This window comes from Cicer arietinum, chromosome 7 (genome assembly GCF_000331145.2).
Source record: "Cicer arietinum cultivar CDC Frontier isolate Library 1 chromosome 7, Cicar.CDCFrontier_v2.0, whole genome shotgun sequence".
Taxonomy (NCBI): domain Eukaryota; kingdom Viridiplantae; phylum Streptophyta; class Magnoliopsida; order Fabales; family Fabaceae; genus Cicer; species Cicer arietinum.
This window is the reverse complement of record NC_021166.2, coordinates 47,099,425-47,122,319: the sequence shown is the minus strand read 5'-3', so window position 1 is coordinate 47,122,319 and position 22,895 is coordinate 47,099,425. Positions and strand designations below refer to the sequence as shown.

Here is a 22,895-nt window from a genome sequence, read left to right as displayed (position 1 = left end):
ATTTTATTTAAAATTATTTTATAACAACGAAAATATCACCTACAAAGATAATGATTTAAAATTATTTTGAAAGAACAATAATGATTGATATTATTTTAAATATGAAAATAATTAAAATGATATCAAAATAAAAGTGAATATTGTAATAGAAAGTATATTTTAATTATTTCTTTTAAATGATTACTTAAAATAATTAAATTATTTTCTTAAAATAATCCTTTGAATTCTTTCTTTTAAATAATCTTTTGAATTATATCTATGTTTAACCCTTCGATTGCAGCCAGGACTGGAGTTCTCTAATATGTCTTTAAAATTCTTTTAAAATCCAGCTTACATATTTTCTTTTAGAACCTAAGAAGATTAGAAGTTTTCATCAAACAATAAAACAATATAAAAAATTTTAATCCAAACCATCAGTCAACTAACATAATCTTTTTCGTCCAACCAAATTTGTAAGAAGGAAAAAAAGCAAGATAAAAAAATAGGCCACATCTGAAACTCCATAGGAAACCATGGATTAAAATTGGTTTCTAGAAATTAAAGTTAGAACAAGAAAAGTCATGAGTTGAAGAGACATAAAATTTCGGTTGTGAGAATTTGAAGGATTATGAGAGGCACTCAAGTTTAGGCTAAACCCAAATATTCCTTTTCAACCCTCAACTCTAAACAAAATTGAAGGAATTGGGGTTTCAATTTAATTGAAAACAAAAACAAGAAACTATCTAATAAATATTATGACGAAAAAAAACACAAGAATGATCAATTTTACTAGAAAAAAGAAACCAACCCTATAAAATTAACATAAAGTGTAAGCCTCAGAATTGCAGAATAGTATCAGCAAGGCAGAAAAGCCATTAAGTCCCGAAAGATGGTAATTGGTGAATGGTATCATCATAGGCAACACTAGCTTTTGTAGAATAATAATTTAATCATCAAAAACAAAACATATGAAAATACATAATGAAAAAAAAATGTGTGTCTCATGGCCAGTCCCAAGAAGTAAAGGCAGCAACGCTGCTCCACAAGGCAATGGAATATGAGACAAGAACCAAACGGAGGAACACTCTCCGAAGAGAGAAGACCGTCAACGTTAGTAAACATTATTATGCGACGTTTACTAGGAGTCATGCAAACACAATGATTTTAGTTTGCCCCCATTCAAGTTGGGAATTTGGATTAAAATCCCCCGTCACAAAAAATCTATATCAGAACAATTAGTATTAATTAAATAGACTAGAAACAAGAACATCTACAAAATAAATTAATTAACAAGATGAAATGCAACAAATAAATTAATTAGCAGGAAGAATTGCAGCAAATAAAATAAAAGGATATTTACAAGGCGCCTTTGAAAAACCCTAAATATAGAACAGAAGAAGATAATTGGAGAGGTAAGCAGTGATAACAGTTTTATACTAGTTGTGACGCCTCCAAAAGGAAACTAGGTTTTGACTCTATCAGCTCCGTACACGGGCTTTTGATCAAGCCAAACCCGGCCCAGATCCAATTTAGGTTTTGCATAATTCTTCCTATTTAAACGGTTAAGGTGGAAATAAGTCGTCCTGATCGAGTTTTGTTTAATTAGGTTATACCTATTTTAAAAATATTGAAATATGAGTCTAGTATATTAGAGATTTTTTAAATAAATATTTTAAAAATCAAAATACTATTAATAAAATATATTAAAATTCAAAAAAATAAATAAATGGTTAATTAGATGTACCAACAAATAATATATTATATTATTTTAACAAATTTATCGTATTTTATAAATAAATTTATATTATTATAACGATTCTATCTTACTTTGCGCATAAATTAGTCACTTGATCTATTTTATTAACAATGTAGTGATGTAAAATTTGTTAGTCACAATTCTATTATACTGGGGATGCAACCAAAGAGTGATGTAAAAAATTTATTTTTATTATTATTATTTTTATTTATTAGATTCGAAAAAAATAAGAGGAAGTGATTAATAAAATAGAATGAAGTGACTAATTTATCTACAAAATAAGATAGAATTGTTAACATAATATAACACCTTATTTCTTTTGACACATCTAATTAATTGTATTTTTTCTTAAATTTAATGTATTTTATTTTATTAAGAGTGTTTTGATTTTTTAAAATATTTTAATTATTTTTTATTTATTAAATAATCAATAACTGAATTGTTAAAAAAATGAAAAAAAAAATTTACATCACTACGTGGTCGCATCCTCAGAATGTGACTTCCTATTGAGTATAAAAATCCCTAGAGAGCGATTTCCTGAAGAAATAAAAAATTAAGACAATTTGATATTTTATTTTCAACTTAAGCAATTTGGTATAAAAATTTGAAAAATAGAATCTTAATATATAAAAAATAGTATATTAATCTTTTAAAGATTTTATTTTAATTTTGGTTTATCTTTTTTAAAAGAGTTAGTATGACTTATTACACTCTAAAAAAATCAATTTTGTTTTAAGACTTTTAAAATAATATTTCATTTATCTCTAAAAAGATTAATAAGAGTGTAAAATTTGTTGAATGAAAGCAAACACACTTCTAATATTAAAATGCATATTACTCACCATAAGTGGAATAATATAATTGTAAGGAGTATTAGATAAATAGCATTTTATGAGTGATTATGTGGTTTTTTTCATTTAATTTAATGATTAATAATATAAATTATTACAACCGGTAAATGACTAATAATACTATAAAATAATTTATAAATTTATTATACAATAACTTATAAAATAATTTGATAATAATATAAATTATTATCAAATTGTAAAATAATTTATAAATTATAAAGTTATTATAGATAATTGTAAAATAATTTTATAATTTTATAAGTTTTATAAGTAATTATAACTGGTAAATGACTAATAATACTATAAAAAATATTTATAAATTTATTATAAAATAACTTATAAAATAATTTGATAATAATATAAATTATAAATTATTATCAAATTGTAAAATAATTTATAATTTTATTATAAATAATTGTAAAATAATTTTATAATATATAAATTTATTATAAAATAATATTAAAGAAATAGATTTTGGAGGTATTAAAGAAATTGTTGAAGGAAGAGGAGAAGTTGTTGAATTAATTGATAAAAATTTAGTGTTAACATAATTTTTCAGAACACATATATAGTAAACGTTGGTTCATTATATTTTTTAATATATTCATATATATTATAATTTTAAATAAATTTGTGTATTTTAATAATTGGAAGTAACTTTTTTAATAACTTTTTATATATTCGTATTTTATGATTATTTTTAATAAATTTGTGTCTTTTATGTCAAATAAAATATATATTTTTATTTTATAAAATGTTACTAAAAAAAATGGATTGACATAAATTGAAAGTAATTTTAAATAGATTGACGTTAATGAGTAATTGAATTAGAAACCTATAAAATCATTACTCACCATAAGTGGAATAATATAATTGTAAGGAGGATTAGATAAATAACATTTATGTCGATATTTATGAGTGATTATGTAGTTTTTTCATTGAATTTAATGATCAATAATATAAATTATTACAACCGGTAAATTACTAATAATACTATAAAATAATTTATAAATTTATTATAAAATAACTTATAAAATAATTTGATAATAATATAAATTATAAATTATTATCAAATTGTAAAATAATTTATAAATTTATTATAAAATAACTTATAAAATAATTTGATAATAATATAAATTATAAATTATTATCAAATTGTAAAATAATTTATAAATTTATTATAAAATAACTTATAAAATAATTTGATAATAATATAAATTATAAATTATTATCAAATTGTAAAATAATTTATAAATTTATTATAAAATAACTTATAAAATAATTTGATAATAATATAAATTATTATCAAATTGTAAAATAATTTATAAATTATAAAGTTATTATAGATAATTGTAAAATAATTTTATAATTTTATAATTTTATAAGTTTTATAAGTAATTACAACTGGTAAATAACTAATAATACTATAAAATAATTTATAAATTTATTATAAAATAACTTATAAAATAATTTGATAATAATATAAATTATAAATTATTATCAAATTATAAAATAATTTATAAGTTTATTGTAAATAATTGTAAAATAATTTTATAATTTATAAATTTATTATAAAATAATATTAAAGAAATAGATTTTGGAGGTATTAATGAAATTGTTGAAGGAAGAGGAGAAGTTGTTGAAAGAGGAGAGGTACTCGCATGAGGTACACATCAGCTTTTTGGCTGATGTGGATGAAATATGTTGAAGTGGCAAAATATGATGATGTGACAAAATATGATGATGTGGCATCGGGAGTCTGTTTTAAATATATATAATTGATTACTGACAATAGCAAGTGTTACTTTGAACTTGTGGGTATTTAGCTTTTCGTAAAAACAACGTGGGGACAAGAATTGTGGACGATAACTTGTGTTTGCCAAATGGTTTTGAAGGAAAATATAGATATTTAAAAATAAAAATAAAAATATTCAAAAGATATAAGGAGTCTTTTATTAATATTTTATATATATATATATATATATATATTATATTTTAGGCTAAATACCACATGTGGTTTCTTAACTTAATTTCGGTTAACGATTTTGTCATTTAGAGTTACCCTTAAAGTGAGGTTCTGTTAAGAAAACGTTAAAAAATTCCTCCTCTGTTTTCTCTTCATTTGGGTTTTCTCTCACATTTCTCTTTATGTTGTTTGGTTTCACTTTTCATCTCCTTTCTCCAAATCCCCAAATTCATGAACCCTAAATTTCTCATATCCAATCTCTCGTTCCCCTATGTCTTCACTCTCCTAAATTCACGATTCATTTGCAATTTCAATTCTTGAGTCCAGTTCGCAATTTCCTTCAGAGAAAGAGAAGTTGAAGTCGCTATTCAGTTGACGATTTCAGTTTCCTCGCATTCTCAGTAGCAAGTAAATTCCATTATGTTCCCAAATTGTCTCAGTTTGCGATTCAGTTCTTATTTTGGTAATCTTTTCTTGCTGAATGAAGTTGATTTTGTTTACGATTGCAGCTCCTTAATGGGGTTCTTATTTTTATGGGGTAGTGACTCTTTTTTAGGGTTTAGGGCTTAGTTGGTCGTTATGGTATTTATTATTTGCATGTGTTTGATTATTGCATGTGTTGTTTTTTGTGTTGTTTATTGGGATCTAGGGTTTGTGGTCCACACATACATATTCTTTACTCTTTTTCTAAGACTATGGGGTCAGTTTTGTGGTCCATACCATTTGATTATAGTTTTCGATTAATGAGTTTTTTTCTTTTTCTTTTCAATGTATAAAAAGCAGAATGAATGTGTTTTTTGTTGATGTCCACCATGGAGGGTATTTTTTGGATGACACAACGGAAGTGTACAAAGGTGAAGTGTCAAATTGGAAATGTGATGTTGACATGTGGAGTTACTTTGAGGTATCCTGAAGTTATTAGTATTTTGTATAAGGTGTATGGTGAGAAAACGTTTCTGGAAAATGACATTGGGGCTATAGAAATGGTAAATTTTGTCAAGGCTAATGGGAAAGTGAATTTGTATCTTATTCATCCAATATCTCAGTCTGTATTTGTGGATAATGTGGATAATGTGCATACTGAGGTTAACACCCCCGCCATTACCGTTACCGGCGATGCTACCTCACGACCTTCTCGCCCCCTCTTTCCGCCCCAATTGGAAATCTGACGAGTTTTTGTCTTCTGTGGGATTCGAGCCCGGTACCTAGGGGATAAGTACCGCCTCCACACAGATCCCACTACCAATTGAGCTAGTAACACCCCGACCATTACCGTTACCGGCGATGCTGCTCAATTGGTAGTGGGATCTGTGTGGAGGCGGTACTTATCCCCTAGGTACCAGGCTCGAATCCCACGGAAGGCAAAAACTCGTCAGATTTCCAATGGGGGCGGAAAGAGGGGGGCGAGAAGGTCGTGAGGTAGCATTGCCGGTAACGGTAATGGCCGAGGTGTTACAATGAGGTCCATATAAGTGGCGATGAACTTGAAGGACAAGGAGGGGTAAGTGGTAAGGAATAGAGTATAAGGTCAAATTAATGAGATCAAGTTGGCTCGGAAGAAGATTGTGCTCAACAGTAAAGGAGAACTCGAACATAAAAATTACAGATATTTCTAACAAAGTTCATCAAAAGTGGAACGCTTGAGTGAGTAAGATGAAGGCATTCGGGGCACGTAGGGTTGCAATTGATATGGTTGATGGATCATTCATAGAGCAATATCTAAGATTGTATGATTACTGTCATGAGTTATTAAGATCAAATCCAAATAGTACTGTCAAGTAAGAAGTCAAAGCTACAAATTCAGAGGTAACTGACTATGTGGACATGCCACTTTTACCTAGTTTTCGACTCCTATATATGTGTGTCTTAATGGATGTAAAGAGAGTTTCCTGATTTGTAGACCAATATTTGGTCTTGATGGTTGTTTCCTTAAAGGGTATTATGGGGTATGATTCTTGCTGATGTGGGTAGAGATCCAAATGACCAAATGCTTCCAATTGCTTTGGCTGTAGTTGAAGGTGAGACAAGAGATTCATGGACTTGGTTCCTTAAATTATTAATTGATGACTTATGTGGACAACAAGCATGCAAGTTCTACACCTTCATATCTGATCAGAAAAAGGTATTCATTTAAATTCAATTATTCATTATTTATTTATGGTAATTTATTTATTTATATTAATTTTTGTTGTTTATGTTAGGGATTGTTGCCTGCAATGGATGAGTTGCTTCCTATGGTGGAACAAATGTTTTGTGTAAGACACCTCAATAACAACTTCAGAAAAATTCACCCAGGGAAGATGCTTAAGGAATTGATGTGGAAGGCAACCAAGTCAACATCTCATCAAGCATGGGAAAGAGAAATGAAAGAGTTGAGGAAGGTTAACGAAGAAGCCTACAAATATTTGGTGAAGATTCCACCAAGGTTTTGGTCAAAGTCAAGATTCAGTTTCAATTTTAAATGTGATGTGTTTGTCAACAATATGTCAGAGACATTCAACAGTGTCATTATTGGACCTAGAGGTAAACCCATAGTGACAATGTTTGAAGACATCAAATTGTACTTAATGGAAAGGTGGGCCAGAAATAGAACTACATTGGAAGGGTATACTTGTTATGTTCTACCTCAAATCAAGAAAAAGTTATAAAAGGAACAAGAATTATCAAGAATGTTGATGTGTAGGTAATATTGTGTGTTCTATTTTTTAATTCTTCTTATGATATAATTGTTTTTTAATTCTTGGCAATTATGACATGTGTTAATTTTGGTTATATGTTTATTCTTATTGAACAAGGTATGCTGGTGATAACATATTCGGAGTTAGTAACATCATCCACACAGGAGACAAGTTTGTGGTATCACTGGAAAATAAAGAATGTTCATGCAGGAAGTGGATGCTTACTAGAATTCCCTGCTGCCATGCAGTTTGTTGCTGCAATTTCGTCAAACAAGATCCAGAAGAATTGATTTCAGCATATTATAGGCGAGAGACATATGCGGCTTGTTACCGGTCTGTTATTTACAAAACAAATGGACAAAATCTATGGCATCAAACTCTATATCCTGATGTGTTACCACCACCATCAAGAAGGCTTCCAGGAAGGCCCAAAAGGTCAAGGAACAAAGATGGCGATGAAAAAAAATCAGGACTCAACAATTATTAGTAGGAAAGGGATGTCAAATAAGTTCACCAAATGTAAACTAATTGGTCATAACAAGGCATCATGTCTAAGCCAAACCCGAGAAAGCCAGACTCAAACTGAAGCTCCCCAAACTGACCTGACCCAAACCCAGAGGATGACCCAAACTGAAGCTCCGCATACCCAAATTGAAATTGAAGCTCCCCAAACTGAAACTCAACCTGACCTAAACCAAATTAAAATTGCATAATCTCAACTTGTCAAACTCAGAGGAAAACCCAAGAAAAACCAACCCACACAAGCCCAATCTCAACATGTCAAACTCAGAGGAAGACCCAAGAAAAACCCACCCACACAAGCCCAATCTCAACCTGACCAGCCCAAATCTCAACTTGTCAAACTCAGAGGAAGACCCAAAAATGAACAAGCTCAATCCCAGCTTGCACAAGCTCAGTCTCATCCTGCCCAAACTCAGTTCCAGCCTACACAAGCTCAGTCCCAGCCTGCACAAGCTCAGCTTCAGCCTGCACAAGCTCATTTCCAGCATGTACAAGATCAGTCCCAATCTGCACAAGCTCAGTTTCTGCCTTCACAAGCTCAATCGAGAACTTTTAGGCCAAAGTTCAAAACATGGAAGATATAATATTAGGAATTGTCACTTTTTGATATTAAGAACTTTTTGATATGTCATTCTGTTTATGTATTTGTCATTCTGTTTAATAGGAACAAGTCAACATTATGTTCGTTAGTTTATGATAATTGCATGTCGTTTGCTGTCTTTTGTACCATCTGAAGCAAGACATAATTTTGAGTTATGAGTTATGAATGAATTCTAAGTTATTAATGAATTTTGAGTTGTGAATGAATTATGAGTTATGAATGAATTATGAGTTATGAATGAATTCTGCATTCTGATTGTAAACAGGGGTGCTACTCTGTTATGAATGAATTATGTTCAGGATTCAATAATGAATTATGAATGAATGAATTACTCTCTTATGAATGAATTTTGTTCAAGAGCAAGGGTGTTATTTTGATTGTAAATGAATTATGAATTAAGCAACATTGAATTATGCATTCTAATTGTAAATGAATTCTGCAATAATAAATTTTGCATTCAATGAATTCTGCAATAATAAATTATGCATTCAATGAATTCTGCAACAATGAATTATCCATTCTGATTATAAATGAATTATGCATTCAATAAATTCTACAACAATGAATTATGCATTCAATGAATTCTGCACCAATGAATTTTGCATTAAGCAACAATCAATTATGGAACAATGAATTATGAATTCTGCATTCAATGAATTTTGCAACAATGAATTTTGAATTAAGCAACAATGAATTCTGCATTCTGAATTATGAAATAAGCAACAATTACTTATGCATTCTGATTTTCTTTATGAATGAATTGGAGGCACAATTGATGCAATAGAAAAATACACTAATATGTTCCAAATGCCATACAACAAACTCAATCATTACTATATACTTACAACAAATCTACTACATCAACATCAATAAAATTACATCAACTACAGTAAGCTCATTTCAGAGCTAAGATCAACAATAAAACAACACATGTTACACTAAACAAAACGCATAAAAATAACATCAACTTCATCTTAATAATAGTTGACTTGTGATCTCCATGCATCTTCAAAATGACATTCCTAAGAGTCATAATCTCCAACTCCTTTTGAGGGCACTCTAAACATTGTGTGTGTATTTGTTGTTGATTTCTCTGTTGTGCTTGAAGCCTATAGTTTGAATCTCATACAAAGTAATTGCATCTACATTCAATGTCATAACTCTACAATTGATGAACAAAGACAACATCAATAGCAATTTTTTCAACAAGAATCGAATAAATTTTTTTTAATTTGAATCAAAAACAATAAATCTAATAACCCTAATATGAGACAGTCTAAAAACCAAAATCCCGAATACCAATCTAACAACCATAAAGGTATTGATGCTTACTACAAAATTCCTACAACCCCAAAATTTTCTTCCTCTGTTCGAACCCAATTTTTTCCTGTGCGCATTACAGGTTTCAGACCACAAGCACAATTTGACAGCTTAGGAATTCCATTGGAAACAGAAGAACCATGGTTGTAGGATGTTGAGTTGTAGGAGGTTGAGTTTGACCCATTTGTGAAAGAGGCAGCCATGAACTCGAGACTTGAAATCGCAAATGAATCGTGAATTTAGGAGAGTGAAGACAGAGGAGAACGAGAGATGGGATATGGGAAATTTAGGGTTCATGAATTTGGGAATTTGGAGAAGGGAGATGAGAAGAGAAACCAAACAACATAAAGAGAAATGTGAGAGAAAATGGAGGAGATATTTTTTTAACGTTTTCTTAACGGAACCTCACTTAAAGGGTAACTCTGAAATTATTTAAAAACATAAAGGACCAAAACGGGAAGAAAAAAAAGGTAAATGACTAAATCGTTAACCAAAATTAAGTTAAGGGACCACATGTGGTATTTAGCCTATATTTTAATTATATTTATGAGTCAGTATGTCATGTTTAATAGGTTTTTTAAAACTAACTTTAACCTATTTAATAAATTTTAAAGAACCCAATTCTATTTTTTTTACTAATTGGGTCAGGTCGAAGCAAACATCTAATAAACTAGATCAGACAAGAGATTCATATTAGACGGTCTGACCTATCATCATCGCTATTTACAGTCCATTCTTATTTAATATAAGTAAAAATAGATTAATTTCCTCTATAGTAAAGTAAAAAACAATAATCAAGGGTGAAGTCATAAAAGCAAACAAAACACCAAGTATTTTTAATTGAGGTGAGAATATGTCACTAAACTAAGCTTTGTAATTGATTTGTCAAAAAAGTTAAGGCCTATATCATGTATATGATTTGTCATAATTTTTTTAGGAATCAATTTGGCCTTTATGAAAGCATCGTACGACTTGTTAGTCTATTTAAAAACATATCTTATATTAATACTTTTAAATAAGTAATGAGACATAATTCTAAATAAACTAATAACGAGCCGATAAAACAGTTCGAAGAATGGACCAGTTGACAGTTACACAAATTCATCAAGGAATACATTATTCAATTTTTGGTAAAATGGTGAATACCAAAACCGCTAAAGAATCATCAAACATAGTGAAGCAGTCACATAAAGGTGTTGAGAAAACCCAAAAATCAAAATTGCAATCTTTACGAAGAGAATATGAAAGGAATGAAATGTCTAGAACAGAAACCGTTCGAACAATATGTTTCTAGTGTTACAAATCTTCTAAGCAAGATGAAAGTGTATGAAGAAGACATTCCAAAATAGCAAAGTGGTAGAGAAAATTCTACACACCATGCCAATGATGTTTGAAACATCATGTGGTGACTACAATAATAGAGTACCACGACATCGACACATTATCAGTAGCTGAGTTGCAAGGAAGTATTGAAAGTTATGTTAATAGAATATTGGAGAAAACATAAAAAGTAAAAGAAGAAGCTTTGAAAAGTCAAGAGAGTCTGAACAATGTTGTTGAATCCAATCAAATGGAAGAAGGTAGACATTGTGGTAATTTTAATAGATGAATAGGAAACTATAGAGGCAAATGTCGATGATATTTTACAAGAAGAGGGCGTGACAATTTCAATTAGTTGACATACATTAATTTATATCCGTCAAATCAAGGAAGATGCAGAAATAATTTCATCCATACCAATTGTGGCAGAGGAATATGCAACTACAATCAAGAAAGGATAAATTATAGTTGTTATCATCGTGAAAAATTTGGACACATGGCAAGAATCAATATCAAAATACTAGTGAGAGTTTTGAAAATTCACAACTTATTTTTAGCAAGTAACATTTTTTCTAAAGATGAAGATATTTGCTATTTTGATATGGGTGTACGCGGGTTGGGTTAGGTCAATTTTGACAAAATCCAATTTTTTCTGTATTTTTTTCATTTAATCTGAACAGATCCGATCAAGAACGGGTTGGGTTGGCGAGTTATACATAAATAGTAATTTGTTTTTTATTTTACATGAGAAACATAAGTAACAACAATAACAATTTAATTGAATGAAAATATATTTAATACTAAAAAATCATAAAATTTCAATCACATCGTTCACCACATTTTAGTTTACTAAGCTATCACAATTTTTTAATAGTAGTGCTTCATTGAGTACTTACTATTTTCAAATAAAATACTAAAAAAAAGTGTTAAATAAATTTAAATGTAAACCAAATTAAACTAGATTCATCATATTTAATATTAATTTTTTTAGAAATATTAATCAATTGATATTAAATACTATGATGAAATGTCTGTAAAATCTATAACAATTATGGATTAATCTAAATATTATGCTTCATATTCAAATACGCCGTAAATTTATTTATCATTTTATCTAAATAAATAAAAAACTATAACAAAATATAATTTAAATAAATAGTATTTAACTCAAATGAAGTCTTCTTCGCGACAAATTATTTTGATAAAGTTTCTTCACAACCGTATTTTAGTTTATCTAATATTTTATTACATAAAATTCAATTTATCATAAAAATCAATATACTTGATAATTTTTTTTTTAAAAAAATGTATCTTGCCCGAATGACATAGATAATTTAGGAAAAAATATTTTGCACATCTTACTTTGATATAAGAAGAAGACGGCGCATCGCAGGAAGTCTGGAACAAAAAGAAGAAGGTGGGTGGTAGCGTGACTGTAGAAATTCTGGAACAAAAGAAGTAGGTGTGTGACGGTGCGACTGTTGGAACAGAAGAAGAAGAAGGTGGGCGACGACGCAAATTTAGGAAGTCTTGAACAAAAGAAGATAATGGCGCAAATGTAGAAGAGAAGAAGAATGTGGATGGTGGCGGCTGAAAATCTAAAGGAAAAGAAGAATAATGAATCCTTATTGGGCTGCCAAACAATTTTAAAAAAAAAAAAAACATAACTAGTCATTGGGTCGAGTCGACGAGTTCAAATTATTGAACCCATTACCCGAATCTAATATAAGCAGATTTCAACGAGTTGGGTTGGGCGGACCCAAAAGTGACCTAGTACGGGTAAAACTCGGGTTGGATAATCAGGTTAGCGGGTCAACCCACACTCCCCTAGATATTGGGGCAGTAATCACACGTGAGGAAAAAAGAATTATTTTCTTCTTTGAATGAAACAATAAAATCGACCATGAAATATGGAAACAATTCAAATATTTCAACATTAGAAAAAAGAAAAATTGCTGTCAGATTGAATAATTGAAAGATGAATCATAAAATTTTATTGGTGATTTTTTATGCTCGTTGTCTTCATCGCAATCTATTGAGTATGAGATAACTATAAGAGAAAGGCTACAACATCTAGATTCACAGTGGTTATTGCATGTTGATTGACAAAAATGACATATTTATCACAAAGGTAAGAATGAAATGCAACTGCATATTTCCTTTGAAAATTCAACATGAAAGATTTCATTTCTTGAGTTCTATAATTTCAAATGATGATTGGTTTTGGCACATGAGATTTGATCACTTTTATTTTCTTGGCTGGAATTACTTTCCATGAAAAGAATATGTTTATGGTTTACGGGTTGTGAATATTCCATATGGTGTATGTGAGACTAGTCAAATTAGAAAGAATCACTTCCAAGTAGAATATCTTAATGGGAGAAGAAACAACTAGAGATAGTTCATTTAGAATTGTGTTCGGTTTTAATACCAACACCTTATAGCTGCAAGTATTTTATTATTTTTATTGATGACTTTAGTAGAAAGACTTGGGTATATTTTTTGAAATAAAAACATAAGCTTGTGATGCCATTAAGATATTTAACGTGTTTGTATAGAAATAATGTTTTTGTAGAATCAAAGCACTCTGAATCAATATAGGCCAAAAATACCTTGATAGTGCACATTTATTTCAACAACATGGAATTGAACATCAATTAACAAGATACACACCACAACAGAATAAAGTAGCTGAAAGAAAGAACATAACAATTATGGACATGGTGAGATGCATGTTGAAAGCCAAACAAATGCCTAAGGAATTTTAGGCGAAAACACTTGCTACTGTAATTTATATTTTGAACATGTGTTCTACAAATAATGTCCAAGAGAAGACTTTTGAAGAGCTGGGAGTGGAAGGAGACCCTCAAATCAATACATCATGGCATTTTGATGTATTGCATATGCTTATGTACCAGATCAACTCATAAAAAAATTGGATGATAAAGGTGAAAGATGTATCTTTATGGGCTATAGTTCAAGCTCAAATGCCTAAAAACTTTACATCCTAGAGACAAATAAGGTGATTATCGGTCTAGATGTGGCGTTTGATGAACGGGGAATATAGGATTGTTCCTCAAAGCCATGAAAATAGTCGATAGTGATTTCAAATAATTATGAAAGGGAGAATGTGCAAGAAAATCTAACATATATTGAGCTAGAAACATCCAATAGACAACATAGATTACCATCTAGATTGAAGGATTTTGTTTTGGATAACGATAATGACCCGTCAAATAAAGAAAGTATCAACTTTGCTTTATTTTCAAATTAGAAGGTAGTTACTTTTGAAGAAGCCTCAAATGATGAGAGTTGAAGAAAAGCCATGGATGAAGAAATAAATTCAATTGAGAAGAACAAAGTACATAGCTAATGGTGAAATTGGCCGCTTTAAAGCAATGTTGATGGCTAAAGGATACAAACAAAAACTAGGTATTGTTTATTTTGAGGTATTTGCTCTTATTTCAAGATTAGATACAATTTGAATGATTATTTCTCTCTCGACTCAAAATAACTGAAAAATACAACGAATGGATGTTAAGTCAACATTTCTTAATGGTACTTTATTTTGTTCAAAATGGGTTTTAGATATGTCCATTTGAGCACATGTTATATATCAAATTCATTGATCCAAGAGATGTTCTTATTGTGTGCCTATATATGAATGATTTGATTTTTAATGGAAATAATTCAAAAGTGATTGCAAAGTTCAAGGAGACTATGATTAGCCATTTTGAAATGACAAATTTGGGACTAATGTCCTATTTCTTTGGCATTGAGGTCACTCAACGAAATGATGAAATTTTCATTTGCAAGTGACATTTTGAAAAAGTTCAAGATGGAGAATTCAAAACCAATATTCACGCATGTTGAAGAAAAGTTGAAGCTGACAAGAGAAGTGATGGTAAAAAGGGTAAACTAAATCCTTTATAAAAGTTTGATCGAAAGTCTAAAATATCTAATCGCGATAAGACCAGATATAGTATACGGAGAGAGATTGTTTAGCAGATACATGTAAGAACCACATGTTAGCCATTTGCAAGGAGCTAAAAGGATTTTGAGATATATCAAAGATACTCTAAGATGAATTTTTTTTTGTGCTATCGATAATGATGTGCAGCTTGTTGAATACACCGATAGTAATTGGGCTGGAGATATCAAAACAAGAAAAAACACGTCGGGGTATGTATTTTCTTTGAGCATTGATGCAGTATCATGTGTTCGAAGAAGCAACCAGTTGTCGCACTTTCTACAGCAGAAGCATAATATATAACAATAATCAATTGTGCTATTCAAACAATATCTCTGAGAAATTTTTTAGAAGTAGTGCACCAAAAAAAGAATAATCCTCTAAAGATATTTTGTAAAAACAAGTCATCTACTTCACTTTTAAAGAATCTCATTTTCTATGGACGATCCAAGCATATTGATATATGGTTTCACAAAATATGAGAATTGGTTGTTGAGAAAAAAGTGGCGATCGAATATTGTTAGCAAGTTGCGACTACTTTTACAAAGTCGTTGAAGAATGAATCATTTTACAAGTTGAAGAAGATATTTGTAATGATAAATTGAAAGGCTTGATCTAAGGGAGACACCATTAAAAAGATAAATCAAGAAAAGTAAAATAATATATGCTAAAATAAATAATATGACTTGTTGCAAGTGTTGACCACCTAGAAGAATTGAGAAACTCTCTTAGCACATAAAACTTGATTATTAAGGAAGTTTATTACACTATTAGAAATTTCGCCTATAGTGACCGATTTAGAGACCGAATATTTTCAGTCACACTAGCGACCGTAATTTTGAATTTATGAACTAAATATTTTTTTATCACTAAGTCGGTCGCTAATGAAATTTAGAGACTGAAATAGCGACTGAATTTTAGCGACTACAATTTCAGTCGCTAATTATCACTAATAGAAAATTTGCCTTTTACACTAGCGACCCAAATAGAGACTGAAAATTTAAACCTTGAAATTAAATATCAATCCGTCACTAAATTGATCACTAACAAAAAGTAGAGACTGAAATAGCAACTAAATTTTAGCGACCAAAATTTCAGTCACTAACAATTTTTTAATTACATAATTTAATTTAATTTATTAATAAAAAAACGAAAAATATGAAATAATTTTTGCATAATTATTTTTTTTTAGAAAATGTGAAATATTTAATAACTAATTAAAAAGAAATAAAAAAACAAAATTATATATTCATATATTTGAATATTTGTGCACCGTACAACCCCTATTTCCTCAAGTAAACACTAAAACCCCTATTTCCTCAAATAAACACTAAAACCCCTATTTTCTACAATCGTACTTTCTCAACACCACAACTCAACCACTCCCAGCCTAATTGAACAGGGCAACCGTTCTTTCTACAAAAAAATCAGTTCTTTTTTTCTTTCTCAACCCACCACAAATCCTAAAACCATCATTCGTTGCTAATCCCCTCTCATTCCAACATCCGCAACTACGACGTGAAGTCAACCGGGTCTCTTAAACCGTTAAACTACAACTGTGGCGTGAACCAAAAGGTAAGGAATTTATATTCTAATTTTATGATTATACTTCATTATTTGTGTTTTTTTTTTTCTGTGATGTAATCATTTTGAATTTATTAAACTAAAGGGGGTAAAAATATTCTGCATATAAGGTTAATATTAATCCGGGTCTCTTACTTTGATTTATCAAGGGATACAACCTTATGACCTTCAATATTAATGTTAATTCTTTGCCACCAAATTAAGGTTGTTATTATGATAATTAAACATGAGCTAATCTAATATATTACATTAATTCAATTTTTTTAAGGCTAATAGAAAGATATATATAACTCTATGGGTATGTGTGTGTATATATATATATATATTATTAATTGTAGTAAAAAAAATTACACCATTAAGTTATTAAAATTAAAATTTTTAAGACATATATTTTTTTAATTAGTTAAGATTTAAATGTCAAGTTATCAAAATTAACATTTTTAAGTCATAATTAATCTATAATTAGATTTGATTAAGCTATTTCAACATCAAAATTATAATTTTTAAATTATATTTAGTCTAAATAATTAAAAATAAATCGTTTGATCGCTGAAATTTAAATATATAAGTTACAGTCAGTCTATTATTAACCAATTAGATCATAGAAAGTTAAATTTTTAAGTCATAAACAATCTAATTCGTTAATGTTAAATAATTAAATTATCAAAATTTAAACTTTTAAAACATAATCGATCTAATTAATTAATATTTAACCGTGGATACAATAAAATTAGTAATGCAAACTATGAGGGAAGGTGTATAGTAGCCGATAATCCTATATAAGCTGACTTATCTCATTAAATTAAAATTGTAATTTGTGTTGTCCACTACACCCCACAATTATCCTTTTTATAATATATTTCGTATTTATTATCTAAACTAAACTTTAACCATAGTGTCAATTAATGTCATTCTTATTATTTTATTATTCTTGCAACATTTTTGGACACGTCTGTTACATGTTTCTATAATAATAATTTTTAAAATATTTTATCTTTTTATTATAACGTTTTTAAAAAAAACTTCAAAAAACAAATAAACTTTAAATCATGAAAACTTAGTTTGAATAACTTCTCATAAAAATTTATTTTAAATACTTCATTTTTTGCTATAATTATTTTTGAAAAGTAAAATTTCAAAAAGTATTTAAAAAATGCTTAAAATGATAATATATTTTGAATAATTTACTGTAGAAATCGTTTCTGGGAGGTACTTTTTAAAAAAAAATTATTTTTATTATATTAAAATCTCTAACTATCAATATCTAAGATATTTATGTCAAAATTATTTTTTAATCTTTAATAAATGAGTTTGAAATAGTTTCTTCATTGATATATGACTCATTTAAATATTACAACTCACTCACTTTATAAAATAAAGTGAGTAATATCAATTACTAATATCAAATAAATAGTTGATAATATATATATATATATATATATATATATATATATATATATATTATATATATCAATCATAAATAATTATAACATCAATAATTAATTAATTATTTTATTTTCATTTTAGAGGAATAAATTCTATTTTTTTTTTTTTATATGTAATATCTAAACGGGTATGTTGATCAAGAAGTTACCGTGGTTGCAAGGAATATATACTCATGTTTTTTATTTCCATTTTTGTGCGAGTTGTGTGTGTATTGTCGACAGAGATAGAAAAGAGATTATACAATGAACGTGTTTCTACTGCGTTTCTATAGTTCACATAAATGATGTACTGTTTAGAACGAATATATGTGCTCCACATGGCACAAGAGAAAATCTCATAGGAAGAAAAATATTATAATATTATAATTTACCTAAACATAATTAGGATTCATTTTAAAAGTAAATGATGGATTTAGGAAACTAAGTGAGTGAGTGTTAGGAAAATAAAATCATAATTTATTTTATTATTGTGAGGGTTATTGCTCAATTTTAAGTATAAGTCACTCGAGATTCAATTTATATAGTGTAAATTTTATATCAACTAAAAATTGTTATGCAGTGAAGAATCATAGTAATATAGTATTATGATTTTTAATACATGTGGAGATATGCCTTAAATAAGCAATAACTTAGAGTTAGTTATTGTTATAATTGAATTTGATCAATTTAGTTATGACAAAGTAGTTATAATTAATTAAGCTAATTTGTTTTAGCATACTATATATAATTGTAAAATACATTTGTTGCTGTAAGGGGTGAGAAATAGAGGTTTGTGCAATTACCAAAAGGATTCATATGAAATCAGAAAGGAGATTAAGGGAGAGTAAAAAATGGAGATTGTGAAGTGAAGACTAGTATTGTTGAGTCTCAATAGTGATAGATACTAGGAGAACAATTTGAAGTGAGCTTAATCTTGTAAATTCAAATATCAATAGTGAATTGTTTTACTTGCTTGCCAGTGACGTATGTCTCATTAATTGAGGTTGAACACGTAAATTTGGGTGTTATTCTTCTCTTATCTTTCTTTATTTTGGTTTTACTTTGATTTCAAAAACTGTTTTTTTTTAAACTACAGAAAGGAAAACGTTATCCGTTTTCTGCATTTTCAGCAGCGTTCTCCGTTTTCAGTTATGGTCAAGAACATTTTCGTTTCCAGCAGAAGCAAAGAGCATTCTCTGTTTCAGTTATTTTTTTCTACAATTGTTAGTTTTCTATTTTGTTGGTTAATTCTTGTTGTAGATTCTATTATTGTTTTTAACAATTGGCGTCGTTTGTGGGAAGGGAGCAACAATGGTTGGAACCACAAAGTTTGATATTGAAAAGTTCAATGGATCAAATGACTTTGGTCTGTGGAAGATAAAGATGCATGATGTTCTGGTACAACAAAGTTTGGTGAATGCGTTCAAGGGTGAATCAGCTCTTCATGCAACAATGTCTACTCATGAAAAGGAAGAACTGATTGAAAAAACAAAGAGTACTATCATCTTGTGTCATGGAGACAAAGCTTTAAGGGAAGTTGCAAGAGAACCAACAATAGTAGCCTTATGGCTTAAACTTGAATCTTTGTACACGACTAAATCATTTTCAAATAGTCTATTCCTGAAACACCAATTGTTTTCTTTTTAGATGGTTGAAGAAAAACTTATTACACTACAAATTGTTGATTTTAATAAGATTCTTGATGGTTTAGAAAATTTAGAAGTCGAGTTAGATGATGAAGACAAAGCTCTACTTCTGCTTAATGCCCTGGCCAGTTCATACGAACACTTCAAGGATGTTATCATATTTGGAAGAGAACAAACAATTACTCTTGAAGACGTGCATACATTTATACGAATAAAAGAAAGATATAAAAGACATGAGATCAAGAATGGTAATCATCTCAAAGTTTGAATCTGACCAGAAGAAGAACTAACAAGAAATGATCAAATGGAATAAACATAGGTCCAACTCAAGATCTAAATCTTAAGGGAAGTATAAATGGTTTCATTGTCATAAGAAGGGACATTTCAAAAAAGATTGCCCAGAAAGAAATGAATCGAGAAACTCTCAAGATTCTGGAAATGTTGCACTTGTTGATGTTGATTATGAATCTGCAGAGGCCTTGATGTTTTCAAATTCTGAAGGTGAAAAGAACTGGGTATTAAACTCAGGATGTACTTTCCACGTGTGTCCAAGAAATGATTACATTGAATCAATACATCTTCGTGATGATGGAGTCGTTTTGCTTGGCAACAACAAATCATGCAAGGTACAAGGCAAAAGAACAATCAGATTCAGAATATTCAATGGCAAAGAGGTACTACTGAAGGATGTAAGGTACATACCTGAATTAAAAAGAAATTTAAATTTTGTTGGCATGTTTGACATATTAGGATATTCCACAAACATAAAGAATGGTATCATGACTATTACTAATAAAGATGATATCATTGTTAAAGGAATTCAAAGAAATGACTTGTACATTTTATATGGTTCTACCATAATTGCACAAGCTTTAGTTACTAGCTTTAGTTTGCATTCATCTACTAAAATATGGAATATGAGGTTAGGACATGTAAGTGAAAAAGGCTTTATTGAGTTATCAAAACATAATCTGTTTAATGGTGACAAAATTGAAAAATTGGAATCTTGTGATCATTGTATTATAGGAAAGTCTAAGAGGACCAGTTTTGGTGTTGGCCAACACAACACCTCTAGACCTTTTGAATATGCTCATTCTAATTTGTGGGGTCCTTCAAGGACAAAGACTCATGTTGGTTGTTCTTATTTCTTAACCATCATTGATGATTATTCTAGGAAAGCATGAATCTATGTCATTAAAAATAAAAGTGACACTTTTATGAAATTTAAAGAATGACATATGCAAATTGGAACTCAAAAGGAGTCTAAGTTGAAATGTTTAAGAACTGACTATGCCCTGGAGTATCTTTTAGAGCAGTTTAATAAGTATTGCATGGATTTACATATTTAAAGACATAGAACAGTTGCAGGAACCCCTTAACAAAATGGGAATGCTGAAAGGATCAACATAACAATTTTGGAAAGACTGAGATGTATGATCTTGAGTGCAAGTATGCCTAAAACATTATGGGGAGAAGATGCAGTTACAGCAGTGTACCTGATCAATAGGTGCCCTTCATCAGCTATTGGATTTAAGACACCAATTGAGATGTGGAATGACAAGCTAACTGACTCAAATCTGAAAGTATGTGGCTCCTCATCATTTAAAGTTGTGGATAATTAACCAAAGTGTGTCTAAGTGCATCGTATCAAGAGATGTAATATTTGATGAAATAAGAATGCCCATGATTGACAAAGAACATTCTCCGTTTTAATTTTGTAGAAACGGAGAACATTCTCGGTCTCAGTTCTGCAGAAACGAAGAACATTCTCCATTTCAGTTCTGCATAAACGAATAATGTCAGCAAGACACTACTTCAAACAGAAATATTGAGAGTGTTGAGATTGAGGTGAAGTCACCTGAAGATAAATGGATGATTATGAAGACATACCTGATACATCACTTGATGATAATGCAGCAACAAAACTGGATTTTGCCAATTACAACTTGGTAAGGGATAGAGAAAGAATGGCTATCAAGCCTCCAATCAGGTATGCTCAAGCATATTTAATTTTTCATGCTTTAAGTGTTGTTGAAGATCTTCAAAGAGATGAACCAAACAATTACAAGGAAGCCATTAATAATAAAGACAAAGAAGCTTAGATGACAACTTTGAATGAAGAAATGCAGTCATTAGAAAATAATCAAACTTGGACATTGGTTGACATTCCTAAGAGTCAAAGGGTAATTGGATCAAAATGGATGTTCAAGAGACATGATGACATTCAAGGACAAGAGAAGATAAGGTTCAAATCAAGGTTAAGTGCAAAAGGATTGCAACAGAGGAGAATCATGTTGATGCCTTCACCAAACCACTTTCACAAACTAAGTTCAAGCACTACCATTACATAGTTGGTTTCTGTAAAGCATAAAGTTGGTACATGGGAGCAAAGACTAATTTCTGTAAAGCATAGTTGGTTTCTGATATTGAAACAAGGTGGAGAATTGTGGAGATATGCCTTAAATCAGCAACAACTTAGAGTTAGTTATTGTTATAACTGAATTTGACCAATTTTGTTATGACAAGGTTGTTATATTTAGTTAAGCTAATCTATTTTAACATACTATATATAATTGTAAAATGCATTTGTTGTTGTAAGGGTGAGAAATAGAGGTTTATGCAATTACCAAGAGGATTCATAAAAAATCAAAAAAGAGATTAAGGGAAAGTAAAAAGGGAGATTGTGAAGTAAAGACTAGTATTGCTGAGTCTCAACAGTGATATAAACTATGAGAACAATCTTGACGTGACCTTAATCTTATAAATTGAAATCTCAATAGTGAAATGTCTTGCTTGTTTGCTAGTGACGTATGTCTCATTAATTGAAGTTGAACACGTAAATATAGGTGTTATTCTTCTCTTATCTTTCTTTATTTTGGTTTTACTTTGATTTCAAAAACTGATTTCTTTAAACCGCAGAAAGGATAATGTTATGTTTTCTGCGTTTTCAGCAACGTTCTCCATTTTCAGTTCTGGTCAATAACGTTATTAGTTTTCAACAGAAACGAAGAAAATTCTCCATTTCAGTTTTGTTTTTCTGCAATTGTTAGTTTTCTGTTTGGTTGAGTCATATGAAATTTTTTTTCAAAGGTATAAGATAATATTTTACTCCCACAAATATAATTTACATATAAAAAATAATGGTAGAGTCATGTTTAGTTCTCCAAGGCTAGAGCCTCTGGGACCTTTTGAAACTTTTATTCACGCTAGAAAGCATATAGACTAAGTTAATATAGTCAATTTGCATCAAATTACAATATCTTTTGTTTGCAATTTTT

General features: G+C 29.5%; 1 protein-coding gene and 1 non-coding gene across 2 annotated transcripts; one reads left to right on the top strand and one right to left on the bottom strand.

Annotated features, from left to right (window-relative positions):
- Positions 1–810: 810 nt before the first annotated feature.
- On the bottom strand, positions 811–901 carry LOC113787899 (small nucleolar RNA SNORD96 family). Its single transcript, XR_003474418.1, has one exon. It is a non-coding gene; the product is annotated as a small nucleolar RNA SNORD96 family (small nucleolar RNA).
- A 5,304-nt stretch (positions 902–6,205) lies between these two features.
- Positions 6,206–7,717, top strand: LOC140918827 (uncharacterized). Its single transcript, XM_073363626.1, has 4 exons — positions 6,206–6,330; positions 6,488–6,674; positions 6,754–7,157; positions 7,348–7,717. The coding sequence occupies exons 1-4, from the start codon at positions 6,206–6,208 to the stop codon at positions 7,715–7,717; spliced, it is 1,086 nt and encodes a 361-aa protein (XP_073219727.1).
- Positions 7,718–22,895: the final 15,178 nt, after the last annotated feature.